Genomic DNA, 13170 nt, shown 5'->3' with positions numbered 1-13170 from the left:
CTTATTCTCCTCTCTGTTCTTTCTCTGTACTCCCTCCCTACCCATGCCAACGGCTTTTCTTGGCACAAAAAAGTAAGTCTGAAAAAGTCATTTAATTCTAACATTTTAAGGCATATACAATGCACAAAGCCTTTACAAGGGGAAGAGGGCACAAAGGGCAGAGTGTAGCAACTAGAATTAGATATTTCTTGGTTCCCATTACTGCATAGCTACTAATGTCTTGGCATGTACCTTGGGTTCTGAGTTTTATTAACGAAGAGGAAGCTTAGTAATATCTTTTCTGAAGAAAAGCTATAAAACAATAGTTTTCCTCTTTGTTGCATTCAGGTATGTATAAAAATCCATTGTCATCAGCTTGCCCATGCTGTTTAGTTCATAAACAACTTGTAGGCTTTGGCGGTAAATCAAGATGTACCTTAAGGCCAGGCATGGTGATACACACCTGTAAATCTCAGAGGCAGAAACAGGGTTATTGATTTGAAGGCCAGTTTCAGGAAAATTATTTGAAAAAACATCATGGTATTTTCTGGTCTGAATAAGTGTATTTTGCTCTGATTTTTATTTTCTTATTTGGCTTTTGGGTGCTGGCCTTCTGGTGCAATTGGCTTTTCCACAAGTATGAAATTTGTTGCTGTATAAGAATGTGTAATTCTTCAATGAAGGATTTTTGTGTCCTAGATTTCTGTTTAGAAAAATCTTACTGTGACACTCCATCTGCAGAAAAAATTCTATCAATAAAGTGAGTTGGTGACTAGAACTGAAAGAAAAACAATATCAATAATGTCTACATTTATGTATTTATGAATTGATCATTAAAAATATTTTAGCATAATAGCTGTTATATAATTCAGCATATGTTTTTAAAATACAAAGTAAGCCGGTCAGTGGTGATGCACACCTTTAATGCCAGCACTCAGGAAGCAGCAGCAGATGGATCTCGTGAATTCCAAGACAGCCAGAGCTACGTAGAAAAACCCTGTCTCAAAAAAGAAAAAATAGGCGTTAGAGAGATGGCTCAACAGTTCAGTGCTTGCAATACAATCATGAGGACCGGAATTTGGTTTAAGCACCCATATAACAAACCAGAATCCAGTAACTCAGCCCTGAGGAATCCAGCACCCTCTTCTCTCCTTTACAAAAGCAAATGTGCAAATAAAATGAACGTTTAAAAAATGCAAAGCATATTTAACTTACTTCTGGAAGACAAACCATTGTTTTGCAACCAGTACCCATAAAGAATTATGGTTTTTTACATAATTTGATTAGAATAATTAGTATTTACTGTAACCTGAGACTTTATATTATACATACACATATATAGTTTTAAAATGCAGCTGTTATGATCCAGCTTAAAATAACACCTTCAGTTCTCCACTGTTACTCTTACTGACACATGCTCCAGAAGCTCAGTAAGTGATCATGCCTTTGCTCTAGAGTCATAGATGAAGTCTTATGATAGTGCAACAGAGGATTTACGTTACGAAACACCTTTGTTTTATGCTTAGCTGGTTAGCATATCTTACTTAAAAAATTTTCCAGGGAGTCATGAGCCATAATTTTATAGATTTTTGTCTAGGTTTGTCTGCTATATGCATTCCTAAGCTAGAAACATCTTGCTTAAAACAAGCATTCCAAGAAAGGGAACTGGATCTCAGGGTCAGTTGCTTCATGCTCATCTTTAAAACGAAGAAGTGCTAAGAATGCTGAAGATGGTCAGATTTGCCCCATATGGTTTGGGAGGCAGGTAGAAATGTAAGGAAGGTGCCTTTCATTTTGCTCTATAAAAGCCTTTTGAAAGTTGTTTACATATGACAGGTCTGCAGGATGAAAAGTTGTCCTGTCTTTAGGTGTATGCTTCCAGAGAACTGCTATTTATGAAGTCAGTCAAACTTAGTAGCCTTCCAGTTCCCATCCACCTCTGATAGGCTGTGCTTTTTCTTAGAATAATACAGGTATCTTTTGGACAAATATGATTTATAGTGAAGGGTAGATAGTATTCGGTTTGGGTTTTTTTGTTTTGTTTTGTTTTGTTTTGTTTTGTTCTTTTTTTGCAGGGGGTGGGGGAGTTGAGACAGGGTTTCTTTGTATAGTCTTAGCTGTCCTAGAACTAACTGTAGACTAGGCTGGCCTGGAACTCACAGAGATCCGCCTGCTTCTGCCTCCCAAGTGCCAGGATTAAAGGCATGTGTCACCACTGCCTGGCCTGATAGTATTGTTTTCTAAACTAATATATTTAATGCTACTTAACTATTGTATCAGACTATTTGTGATTCCAATGTTATTTTTCCTCCAGTTTAAGATTCTTAATGTGCCCATGTCGTCCCAACTTGCTGCAAATCATTGGAACCAGCAACAAGCAGAACAAGAGGAGAGGATGAGAATGAAAAAGCTCACATTAGATATCAATGAACGACAAGAACAAGAAGATTATCAAGGTATAAAATAATTTATAGGCCAGGAATGGTGGCATAGGCCATAGGCTTACAGTGCCATCACTTTGGAGGCTGAGGCAGGAGGATCACCATACATTTGAGGACAGCTTGGACTACATAGTAAGACTCTATCTCAGAAAAAGAAAGAAACCTGTTAATAATGTAGAGGAGCTGGAAAGATGGCTTAGCAGTAAAGAGTACATACTGCTCTTCCAGAGGACCTGAATTTGATTGCTCAAAACTTCATCTGGAGGCTTATAAACTACCTGTAACTCCAACTCTAGGGGGACCCACTCCTCTGGTTTTCCTTGGCATTCGTGGGCACAAAACTTTCTCTCTCACACACACACCCAGTTAAAATTAATTTTTTTGGGGGGGGGGGCCCTTGGTTTTCAAGACGGGGTTTCTCTGTATAGCCCTATCTTGGAGCTTGTTCTGTAGATCAGGCTGGCCTCAAACTCAGGAGCCACCTGCTTCTGCCTCCTAAGTGCTGGAATTAAAGGCATGTACCACCACTCCCAGCTATAAAAATAAATCTTACCAACATAAATAAAAATGTGGAAAATTGGCTATGAAGTTCAATTTGTACCAAGCTGAGGACTTCAGTTGGAATTCTTAGCGCCCACATTAAAAGCCAGGTGTGGTGATTAACATTTGCAACCCCAGTGTTGAGGAGGCAGATCCCTGGGGCTTGCTGGCCAGTCACCTCAAGTAATAGGCAAGGCCCAAGTCCCAAGGAAAAAAACAGGATGGACAGAGTGCCTGTAGAGGAACAACACCCCGAGGTTGTATTTGAGATGTAGCTATCAAAATTGTTACTTCCTTTACCTTTTTCATGCTTTCAGTACTTCATATTCATTAGCCAATATAGTGCTCTTTTTTGAAAGTTGCTACCTATGTACAAACACCAATGTACTTGACCTCCTGATGTTTTGTGCGTTTGCAGAAGTATATGTTTACAAGAGCTAACAGCATTGTTCTCTTTGCTCCTCATCACAGAAATGTTGCAGTCTCTTGCACAGCGCCCAGCTCCAGCAAACACCAATCGTGAGCGGCGGCCTCGGTACCAACATCCAAAGGGAGCACCTAATGCAGATCTAATCTTTAAGACTGGTGGGAGGTAAACAGCCTTCACTTGCTTTTTCCTCATTGGCATTAGACTTAATACAGTTAATTTTACTGAAGCCTGTTATGTCACTGCTAAGCATGCAAAATAGCTTAAAAGGCAGTAAGAAATATTAGTTTCTTGCCTATTCCATAAAGTGTATGTTGTAGTATTGACAATTTTGTTTTGTTTTTTGTTTGTTTGTTTTTTTCAGAGACAGAGTTTCTCTGTGTAGCTTTAGAGCCTGTCCTGGATCTTGCTCTGTAGACCAGGCTGGCCGGAAACTCACAGAGATCCTCCTAACCTCTGCTTCCCAAGTGCTGGGACTAAAGTCATGCGCCACCACTACCTGGCCTATCTGTCCCTTTTATAACATCAGAAACCAGAACTGCCACCACTGCCCGGCTTCCATTTGGTAGGCTAACTTCTCAGGTGTTCTTATCAATATCCAAGACTTTCTCAATTCAAATAATGTCTTTTTATCATGTTTATATGTTGGGTTGTCAAAAAAGTATAGGAAATCAGTTTCCATATCCTCAAGGCTGGAGTCCATACCCCCAAGGCTGGGTAAATGAACCTACAAGTACTTGAAAGTTAATTCTGCCCTCGCTGCTTTTGGTTTGGGGTTTGTTTTTTTGGTGGATTGGGGGTGTGTGGGTGTTCAAGACAGAGTGTCTCTATGTAGCTCTTGATACCCTGGAGCTCACTGTAGACTGGGTTTGCCTTGAACTCACATCTGCCTGCCTCTGCCTCTCCCAAGTGCTAGGATCAAAGGTGTATACCACAACGCTCAGCTTAGTCATTTATTTAAAACAAAACAAAAATTAAAAGACTTAATACAAAGTATTTCCTAGGAAGTAGGAAACCGGTAAGAAATGGGGAAATAGATAACTAAATATACAAATGCATATAAACACTTTTTAAAAAGTTAACATGCATTGCTGTTTAGCTTGCATGTATATCTGTGAGGGTTTCAGACCCCCTGGAATTGGAGTTACACTTGTGAGCTGCCATGTGGGTCCTGGGGATTGAACCTGGGTACTCTGGAAAAGCAGTCAGTGCTCTTAACCGCTGGGCCATCTCTCTAGCCCTGTTTATGCCTTTCTTAGTCTATCGATGGTGTTACATAGTTGTCTTTCCAAAATTCTTTAACATTGTTCGTTTCCGTTTGCATTCCCCATTGAAAGAGGTAGCCTCATTTGTTCTTCCTTTCTGCAAAGTAAGGCTATGACTTAACATTGTGGGTTCACTGAAGCTTCACTGGGAACCCTTCCTGCCTCTTGGGTATTGGTGTAGTCACCCTCATAGTATAAGCTTTGTTTTTTTTTGTTTGTTTGTTTTGGAGATTTAAAATTTTTTTTTTTTAATTTTATGAGTGTTTTGCCTGCATATATATCTGTACATCACATACGTCCCTGGTGCTTGAGGAGGTCAGAAGACACTGGATTCCTTGGACCTGGAGTTCTGGATGGTTGTAAGCCACCATGTGGGTGCTGGGAATGAAATCAGAGTCTTCTGCAAAAGCAGCAAGTCCTCCAAACTGCTGAGCCAGCTCTCTAGCCCCCCTCCCCTTTTATTTACTTATGTTGAGATGGGGTCCTACTATGTAGCTCTGGTGGCCTGGACTTATTATGTAAACCAAGCTGGCTTTGGACTCAGATCTGCCTGCCTCTTCTTCCTGAATACTGAGATTAAAGTACTGCCTCTTTTTTCCTTATGTACCCATCCCTTGGTTTCTGTGACTGCTGGCATCTCCTTTTTTTTTTCTTCTCTCCATTCCCCTTAACTATGAGCATGGATTGACAGTAAATGTATTTGTTCCTTGGACTCAGCCCTCAGCCTTCTCCTTGCCATCTATTCTCTGGAAACGGTTCATCCCTGCTGTGGTCCATTTGCAATCCAGAACTCTTACATCCAAACCTTGAACTTGAGCTTCTGAATAGTCAACTGTATATTTGTGCCCTGGCCCAAGTCCCTTCTCCCACAGTATTCTCCAACTTAGTTGACATAGCCAACCCCATTTATCTACACTGAAAAGGAAGTTGGGGGTTTTACTCATCCCTTTCCTTCAGTTCCCTTGTCTACATAATAAATTCATTTGTGTTCTTCTACTAAGTAACAACTAAGTAATGTTTTCTACCTGAGTGCCAAGATTTAGATCAAGAGACCAATTGGAGTACTGCAACATTGCTCTTTTAGCTAACATCAGGTGTAGATTGCTATTGGAGCCCCTCATCAACTTTGCAGTCTGTTTCAACCCTCCCAGTGAGATGCAGTGTGCCATATGACTTAGTGACCCCTTCTCCTAAAGCCCTTCAGTGGTCTCATTTCTTTCTCAGTCCTCAGCCAAGCTGGCCTGTTGGTTAACTGTATTTCTTTCTCCCTTTTTCTAAAGCCATATCCTGCTTCTCCCAAAGCCCAGTAACTCTGTTCCTCTTTTAGGGCCTGCCTTGCTATTCTCAGGACTGACCTAAGTAAATAAAGATCTGCTGCCATAACTCTGTGTTCTACAGAGCAATGCCTAATTACCTGTTAGCCTGTCTCCATTCCCCCTGGGAGATTGCTGTGGAGGCAAGGACTGTGTTGTCTTTCCTTGTATCATCTAAATGAAGCTCAGGAAATAGGAGTTGAGTAGATGAAGGGACCTTTGACAGTCTGTGTTTAATCACTTAATTTTCTTCAAGTCTCCTCCGAGCTCAGTCCTTGTAATCCTTTATTTGTGAGAGTCATTACTCTTCAGCTACTTCTTTGGCCTATTTTATCTAAAACCACAACTTAAAAAAAAAAAAAAAGAAAGAAAGAAAAGAAAAAAAAGGAAAAGAAAACCCTAACTTATCCATTGCCTTAGTTAGGGTTTCTGTTGCTGTGATCAAACACCACTACAAAAAAGCAAGTTGGTGAGAAAAGGGTTTATTCAGCTTACACTTCCGCATTGCTGTTCATCACCAAAGGAAGTCAGGACAGAACTCAAAAACAGGATAGGATCCTGGAGGCAGGAGCTGAGGCAGAAGCCATGGAGGGGTGCTGCTTACTGGCTTGCTTCCCATGGCTTGCTCAGCCTGCTTTCTTATAGACCCAGGACCACCAGCTCAGAGATGGCACCACCCACCATGGCCTGGGCTCTCCTTCATTGATCACTAAGTGAGAAAAGGCCTTACAGCTGGATCTCATGGAGACATTTCCTCCACTGAGGCTCCTTCGTCTCTGATGACTCTAGCTTGTGTCAAGTTGACACACAGAACCAGCCAGCACAACTGGCCCCTCGTCGACTTGACACACAAACACATCTCTATTAAGCCACAGCCCTTCCTTTCTTACTCATCCCCAAGATGTCACATTAAAAACCTAAATAACTTTAAGAGTCCCACAATCTTTACAAATTCAAACACATTAAAATTTCAGTCTCTTTCAAATATCCAGTCTCTCTGAAAATCCAAAAATCTCTTAAAAGTTCTTTCAGCTGTGGGTTCCTGTAAAAATCAAAATTAAATACTTAAAGAGGGAAGAAGCAGGGCACAGTCACAGTCAAACCAAAGCAAAGCCCAACTCCAGCTGTGTGAACAACATCCAATGTCTGGGATCCACTCACACTCTTCTGGACTCCTCCAAGGGCTTGGGTCACTTCCTGTACCCTTCCCCTTGCAGGACACATAGCTAAGATTCCAGCTGGCTCCATGCCACTGCTGCTGCTGTCCTTGGTGGTTGTAACGTGGTATTGGCATTTCCCAACTGCTGGGGTCCTCTGCTGCAACTGGGTTGCACTTTTCACCAATAAACTCTTGGGGTTTTGGGGGGGTTTTTTTGGGTTTTTCGAGACAGAGTTACTCTGTGTAGCTTTGCCTTTGTGCTTTTCCTGGAACTCACTTGGTAGCCCAGGCTGGCCTCGAACTCAGAGAGATCCAACTGGCTCTGCCTCCTGAGTGCTGCAATTAAAGGCGTGTGCTACCACCGCCTGGCTCCAATAACCTCTTATAAGCTCTCTTCAGGGTGCCAAATGTCAGCTGCTCTCCATGACCCCCTTCATGCCTTCAAAACCAGTACCACCTGAGTGACTTTTACACTACCAAGTTCTGCTGCCAGCTCGAGGTACAACCTTGGCTGCCTTTGGAACACAGCTTCTGTGTACTGACTCTCAGGAAACACTTGAAGATTTCACCTTAGTGAAGCTGGTCTCTTCTTAATCACTGCTAAATTCTCACCTCCAGCTGACCAGCATCGAGTATCCAGCAAAGCAAAGGTTTTGCTTTAATAGTTCTGGTATCTTGTTAATCATAGCTGACTGTTCATCCCAGCTAACCAGAACCACAGAATCTTAAATCAAAGTAGCAGATAGCCCTGATAGAGCCTTTAAACTTCCCTCTGAAACTTCACAAGCCAAGCCTCCATCTTCTGCACTGCTCTCAACATTCTTACCTTCCAAGCTCCTACAGCCCGTCCACTGAGCTCTCAACACTCAATGGCCTCTCCAGTCCAAATTCTAAAGTCCTTCCACAATCCTCCCAAAAACATGGTCAGGTCTGTCACAGCAATACCCCACTACACTGTTACCAACTTGTCTTAGGGTTTCTGTTGCTGCAATGAAACACCGTAACCAAAAAGCAAGTTGGGGGAAGAAAGGGTTTATTTGGCTTACACTTCCATATTGCTGTTCATCACCAAAGGAAGTCAGGACAGGAACTCAAGCAGGGCAGGAGCTGAAGCAGAGGCCCTGGAAAGGTGCTGCTTCCTGGCTCGCTCAGCCTGCTTTCTTATAGAACCCAGGACCACCAGCCCAGGGATGGCACCTCCCACAATGGGCTGGGCCCTTCTGCATCAATCATTAATTAAGAAAATGCCATACAGCCCCATTTTATGGAGACATTTTCTCAATTGAGGTTCCTTCCTTTCAGATACCTCTTGTGTATCAAGTTGACATAAAACTAGCCAACATATCCATTGTCTTTAAGAATGGCCCTCTGAGCCTGTCATGGTGCACATGCTTGTCCTAGTACTTGGTCAGGCAGAAATAGGTTATTTCTTTGAGTTCAAGGCTTGCTTGATCATAGCAAGTTCCAGGCCGGCCAGGGATATTTAAGACCCTGTCTCTAAAGGGACAGGGTAGGGTGGCATGTGGTGGGAGAGTAATTGGCTCAGTAGTTCAGAGTACTTATTGCTCTTTCTGAGGTCTTGAGTTTGGTTGTGGCAGCTTATAACCATCTATATAACTCCAGTTTCAGGGGATCTGACACCTTCCTCTAATCTGTACGAAATCAGGCATGCACATGGTACATATATGTACATACACATAGGCAAAACATTCACATAAAATAAATCTTTTTAAAATCCTTTGAAAGTATAATGAACAATTTAAAGATGTAGGTGTGCCAGGCAGTGGTGGCACATGCCATTAATCCCGGCACTCCAAAGGCAGAGGTAGGCGGATCTCTGTGAGTACAAGACCGCAGCCTGGTCTACATAATAAGTTTCAGAATAGCTAAGTCTACCCTGTCTCAAAAAATCTAAAAGAAAAAAAAGGAAAGAAAAAAAAGAAGAAGAAGAAGAAGATGTAGGTGTGAAGGAACATTGTAAAAGAGAAGGCAAGTGTGTAAACAAGAGGTGTTGAGCCTTTTGGAGTACCAAGTGGTCTCTGGTTTTCAACTTTAAATTCTAAGTGAAGGGGGGCTGGAGAGATGGCTCAGAGGTTAAGAGCACAGACTGCTCTTCCAGAAGTCGTGAGTTCAGGTTCCAGCAACCACATGGTGGCTCACAGCCATCTATAATGAGATCTGGCATACAGGCAAACTTGCAGAAAGAACACTTTATATAATAAAATATATCTTTTTTAAAAAATTCTAAGTGAAGAAGAGAGAACAGCAGGATAGAATCTTCTGGTGGTTTGGGTCCTATTTATTTTCTTCGGTTTTCACTCAAGATAGCATTGGTAAAAGAATGTGGCATTAACAGGTGTCTTAAGTGCACTGTAGTAAGGGGCTTTCTGTGTGAAGGAACCTTGAGCTTACATGGTAAACACCTGAGAAACTGCCTCCAAATAGATTCTTAAGTTGATAGATTGTTTTTAAAGTCGGTTATTACTATTTATGATTTTACATGCCAGTTAAATGAGATTTCCTTGCAGATTAGTTACTGAAGTAGTGGCAGCATCTTTGCCTAGGGATTTAATAGGCCTAATCAAGAGTTGAAAGGAATGTAAATTAAAACTTCAGCCCTTCAGAAAGTTACAGCCATTTACCTTGAATGGGGTAAGATGCTTCAAGTAAAACTATTTCCTAAATTTTTCTGTAGTGCAGAACAAGTTGCTTTCTATTCTGTTAGTGTTGGAAACTGAGAGTGTGGTTCTTTCACAAGTGTTGGTATTGATGTCTGGATGCTTCAGTTTCATGTGGGTTGTTCCAGTGCTCTTCAAACTTTGCAGATGCACATCAATTATTTCCTGAAATGCATCTTGCCTACCCTTGTTTTTGTCTTGAGATAGGGTATTGCTCTGTTGTCTAGGTTGATTTAAGTAATCCCAAGCTTAGTTCTCCCATCTCATCTTTTCAAGCAGCTAGGACATCTGGTTTACAACTTTTATTAATACTCTCCCCCAAGCACATACACATTGCTGGGTAATTAACCCAGCTAGGCATATGTTCTACCATTGAGCTAAACTCAGCCCATAGTTTTTTGAGACAGAATCTCTCTGTGTAGCTCAGGAAGGCCTTCATCTCTCATAATTCCAGTACAGAGACTAGAGTTGTTTTGTTCCACCACACTCCATGTAGGAACTTCTTTATTAGTTATTATGAAATAATATACCTCCTAGAATAACATTAACCCAGTGTGTGTTAGAAATACTTTTTTTCAGCTCTTAGAATCACTCTGGATGATTCCTTGCCTATAAACTAGTCTAGTGACACTATTAAAAGTCTGTCTTACAAAGATTTTTAACATTTTCTCCTCTCATCTACTGCACTTATTCCATTTTAGACAGCTGCTTTGTGTTTACTTAAGGAGAGACCTTTGCATCTTTGAATTCTTTTAGAGAATGGTTGTGTTGATATCCCGAGACACACACACACACACACACACACACACACACACACACACGTTCAGTTAGTTCAGTTCTGGGAGGTTTTTTTTTCTGGTAGATAACAGCTCAGGATACACTTCTCCATGTTCATATTTTATACCTTGAAAGTTTCTTGCTACTATAACCTGCTGTTTGTAAAACATAATGTAGAGAAGCTCATTCAAGCCACCATGAAGTGCCACAGATTGAGTGGTTTCAGCAGCAGAAGTTTGTTGTCTCAGTTTTGGAGACAGGAAATGTGAGGCCAGGGAATCAGCAAGGTTGATTTCTTCTGAGCTATGAAGAACATATTCAGGCTTCCCAGCTTCCAGAAGCTTGCTGGCAGTCCGTGGCTTGTAGATGTATCACCCTAGTCTGTGTCTTATCTCCACATAGCATTCTTTCTGTGTCCATACTTTCTTTTAGTTCATCTCTTTGTCCATTCTTCATTTTATAAGAACATAATCATGTCCCACCCTATCCCAGCATGGCCACATTTTAGCTGATAACATATGCTAACAGCTGTTTACAAATAAGATTACAGTCTGATGTTTTATAGGTTAGATTTCACCATATGCATTTTGGTGATACACAAATCAACCACTCATAAACTGTGATTTCTTAACATCTTAGAAATTAGTTGTAGAGAGCCACATGGTGGCACATACCCATTATAATCCTATGACTTGGGAGCAGAAGACAGGAAAATCAGGAATTATGATTATCCTCAGCTACATAGTGAGTAGAAGGCCAGGTTGGGCTCCATATGACCATATCAAAAGTATGGGAGAGGGAGAAAGTGGAAGACAGAGAAATTAGCTGCAAAAGGGTGTAGGGCACACCTCCTATGGAGAACGCATATGATCTTCAAAAAGCATTTACTTGGAGAAGTCAATTTCAGGTGATTGCTGGTGCCTTACTCTTCCTTGCCCCAGTTTTTTCCTGCAGTAGTAAAGTTCCTAACGTCACCCTGTTTGTACCTTTAGGAGACGTTGATCCAGCAGCACGTGTCATTTCATTAGGTCCTGTATCTGATGTTGTGGATAGTGGAGTCCTCCAGCAATTGAATGAGAGCAGCGGACACATCTCAGCATGTCGGTCTAGAGAGTTGCGAATCTAAACCTGGGACAGGCTGGGGCCAAGAGGCAGAAACACCAGCCTCTGCCAACACCGGAACAAGCCGACGCTTCCAGACAAGGCAGAAAGGCCTTTTGTAATGGAAATCACGTGAGGGTTAATCTTCTCTTGAGAATGGCAGTCAAGAAATGAGAAGGTTCACTTGACTACTGAGCAGTTACACCAGGAAGAGCGTCAATGAGATGACTGAGCCAGAGAAGACGCGGTTGAGATGGGAATGGTATGGGGGAAATGAACTTGAGTTTTAAACTTGATTTAAGTTACAGTGTCTCTGAATTGAACATCCCATGTTGGAAGAAGATGCATTTGGGGGCTCCAGGACTACAGTAGAAAAGTATAGAGCAAGCAGTAAAATCTTCTAGTAAAAACTTACATGCAGGACAACAAAATGATGAAAGATATACAAATGCCAGATAAGCCACCAGGAAGGGTTTTGTTAAGGAGTTTGTGTTAAGAGGAACAGTGGATGAGGGAGGAAAAACCTGTTTTATCCATCAGAGTCAGTGATGTAAAATTGCCTATTCTAGTGAAAGAAAATGTGAAGACTGTTAATATGCAGAGCATTAATTCAGATGGTTTAGAAGAGTCTGACACCAGCCTAAGAACGGGGATATAGTTGAGCCCATTGTAAGTATCATTGAAAACCAAGCGTGCCAGGGAGCATGTCACGGAAGAACAACGAAGGACAACAAGAAGTGGATCAGAGTCTTTTGTTGACCTTCATGGGTTTACAGCCTCTGTGTCTAAACAAAATATGGAAACAAGTAGAGCTCTTACTTTGCTTTTGTTTTCGTTTCATTTTGTTTTCTCCCCCACCCCCAGTAGAAATGAGGGTTCTTAGTCTGTTTCTGACAGTCTGTTAATTTATTAGGATAGGTATCTTTCATTTGCTTTCAATAGGCATAGTAATTTAGTTAAAGAACACATCTGTATGCTACAACTTGATTACATCTTTTTTTCTATTTTGCATCTTTCTTTTACCATGTTTCAGTTTCTGCATGTAGATTTCAATAAGAAACAAAACTTGTAAAGTTGTAACATTTCACATGGAAATGCTGCCCAATCTTCACCAGCTTCAGAAATCTGACCTTTGCCGATGCTGCAATAAAGTGTTGTAATTTGGATTTGGCATGATTTGTTTTATTTGGTTTGGGAAACCTTTCAACTGATCGGCTAGTATCACCCATGGTCATCTTCATGCTTTATAAAAAATATTCTCTGATAGATACGGTAGTATATATGACTGTAATCCCAGAACTCAGTACTGAGGCAGGAGGATCACAAGTTGGAAGGCTAACCTGAGGCTATATAGTGACCTGAGTATATAGTGAGACTTTGTCATTATTTTGATTTTGTTTTTTTAAAGAAGGTCCTCCTGTAGCCTTGGCTGTTTGTACTCATTCTGTAAACCTTGGAACTCAATATATCGACTTGGGAATCTGCCTGCC

At 41.2% G+C, this 13170-nt stretch overlaps 1 protein-coding gene across 2 annotated transcripts in view; it reads left to right on the top strand.

The window, feature by feature from the left end:
• The window catches only part of Upf2 (UPF2 regulator of nonsense mediated mRNA decay), a 115616-nt gene extending 102770 nt beyond the window's left edge, over nucleotides 1-12846 (top strand). Inside the window, exons 20-22 of one of the 2 annotated variants that reach the window (XM_036188005.1) lie at nucleotides 2294-2435; nucleotides 3432-3552; nucleotides 11572-12846. In XM_036188005.1, the coding sequence (XP_036043898.1) occupies nucleotides 2294-2435; nucleotides 3432-3552; nucleotides 11572-11581 (273 nt within the window). In that variant the 3' untranslated portion in view covers nucleotides 11582-12846. Of the gene's footprint in view, nucleotides 1-2293; nucleotides 2436-3431; nucleotides 3557-11571 lie in introns of those variants that run through there. The other variant, XM_036188006.1, reaches the window with a different exon arrangement.
• The last annotated feature ends 324 nt before the right edge of the window (nucleotides 12847-13170 follow it).

Source organism: Onychomys torridus, chromosome 5 (genome assembly GCF_903995425.1).
Source record: "Onychomys torridus chromosome 5, mOncTor1.1, whole genome shotgun sequence".
NCBI lineage: Eukaryota > Metazoa > Chordata > Mammalia > Rodentia > Cricetidae > Onychomys > Onychomys torridus.
This window is presented reverse-complemented; position numbering and strand designations above follow the sequence as displayed.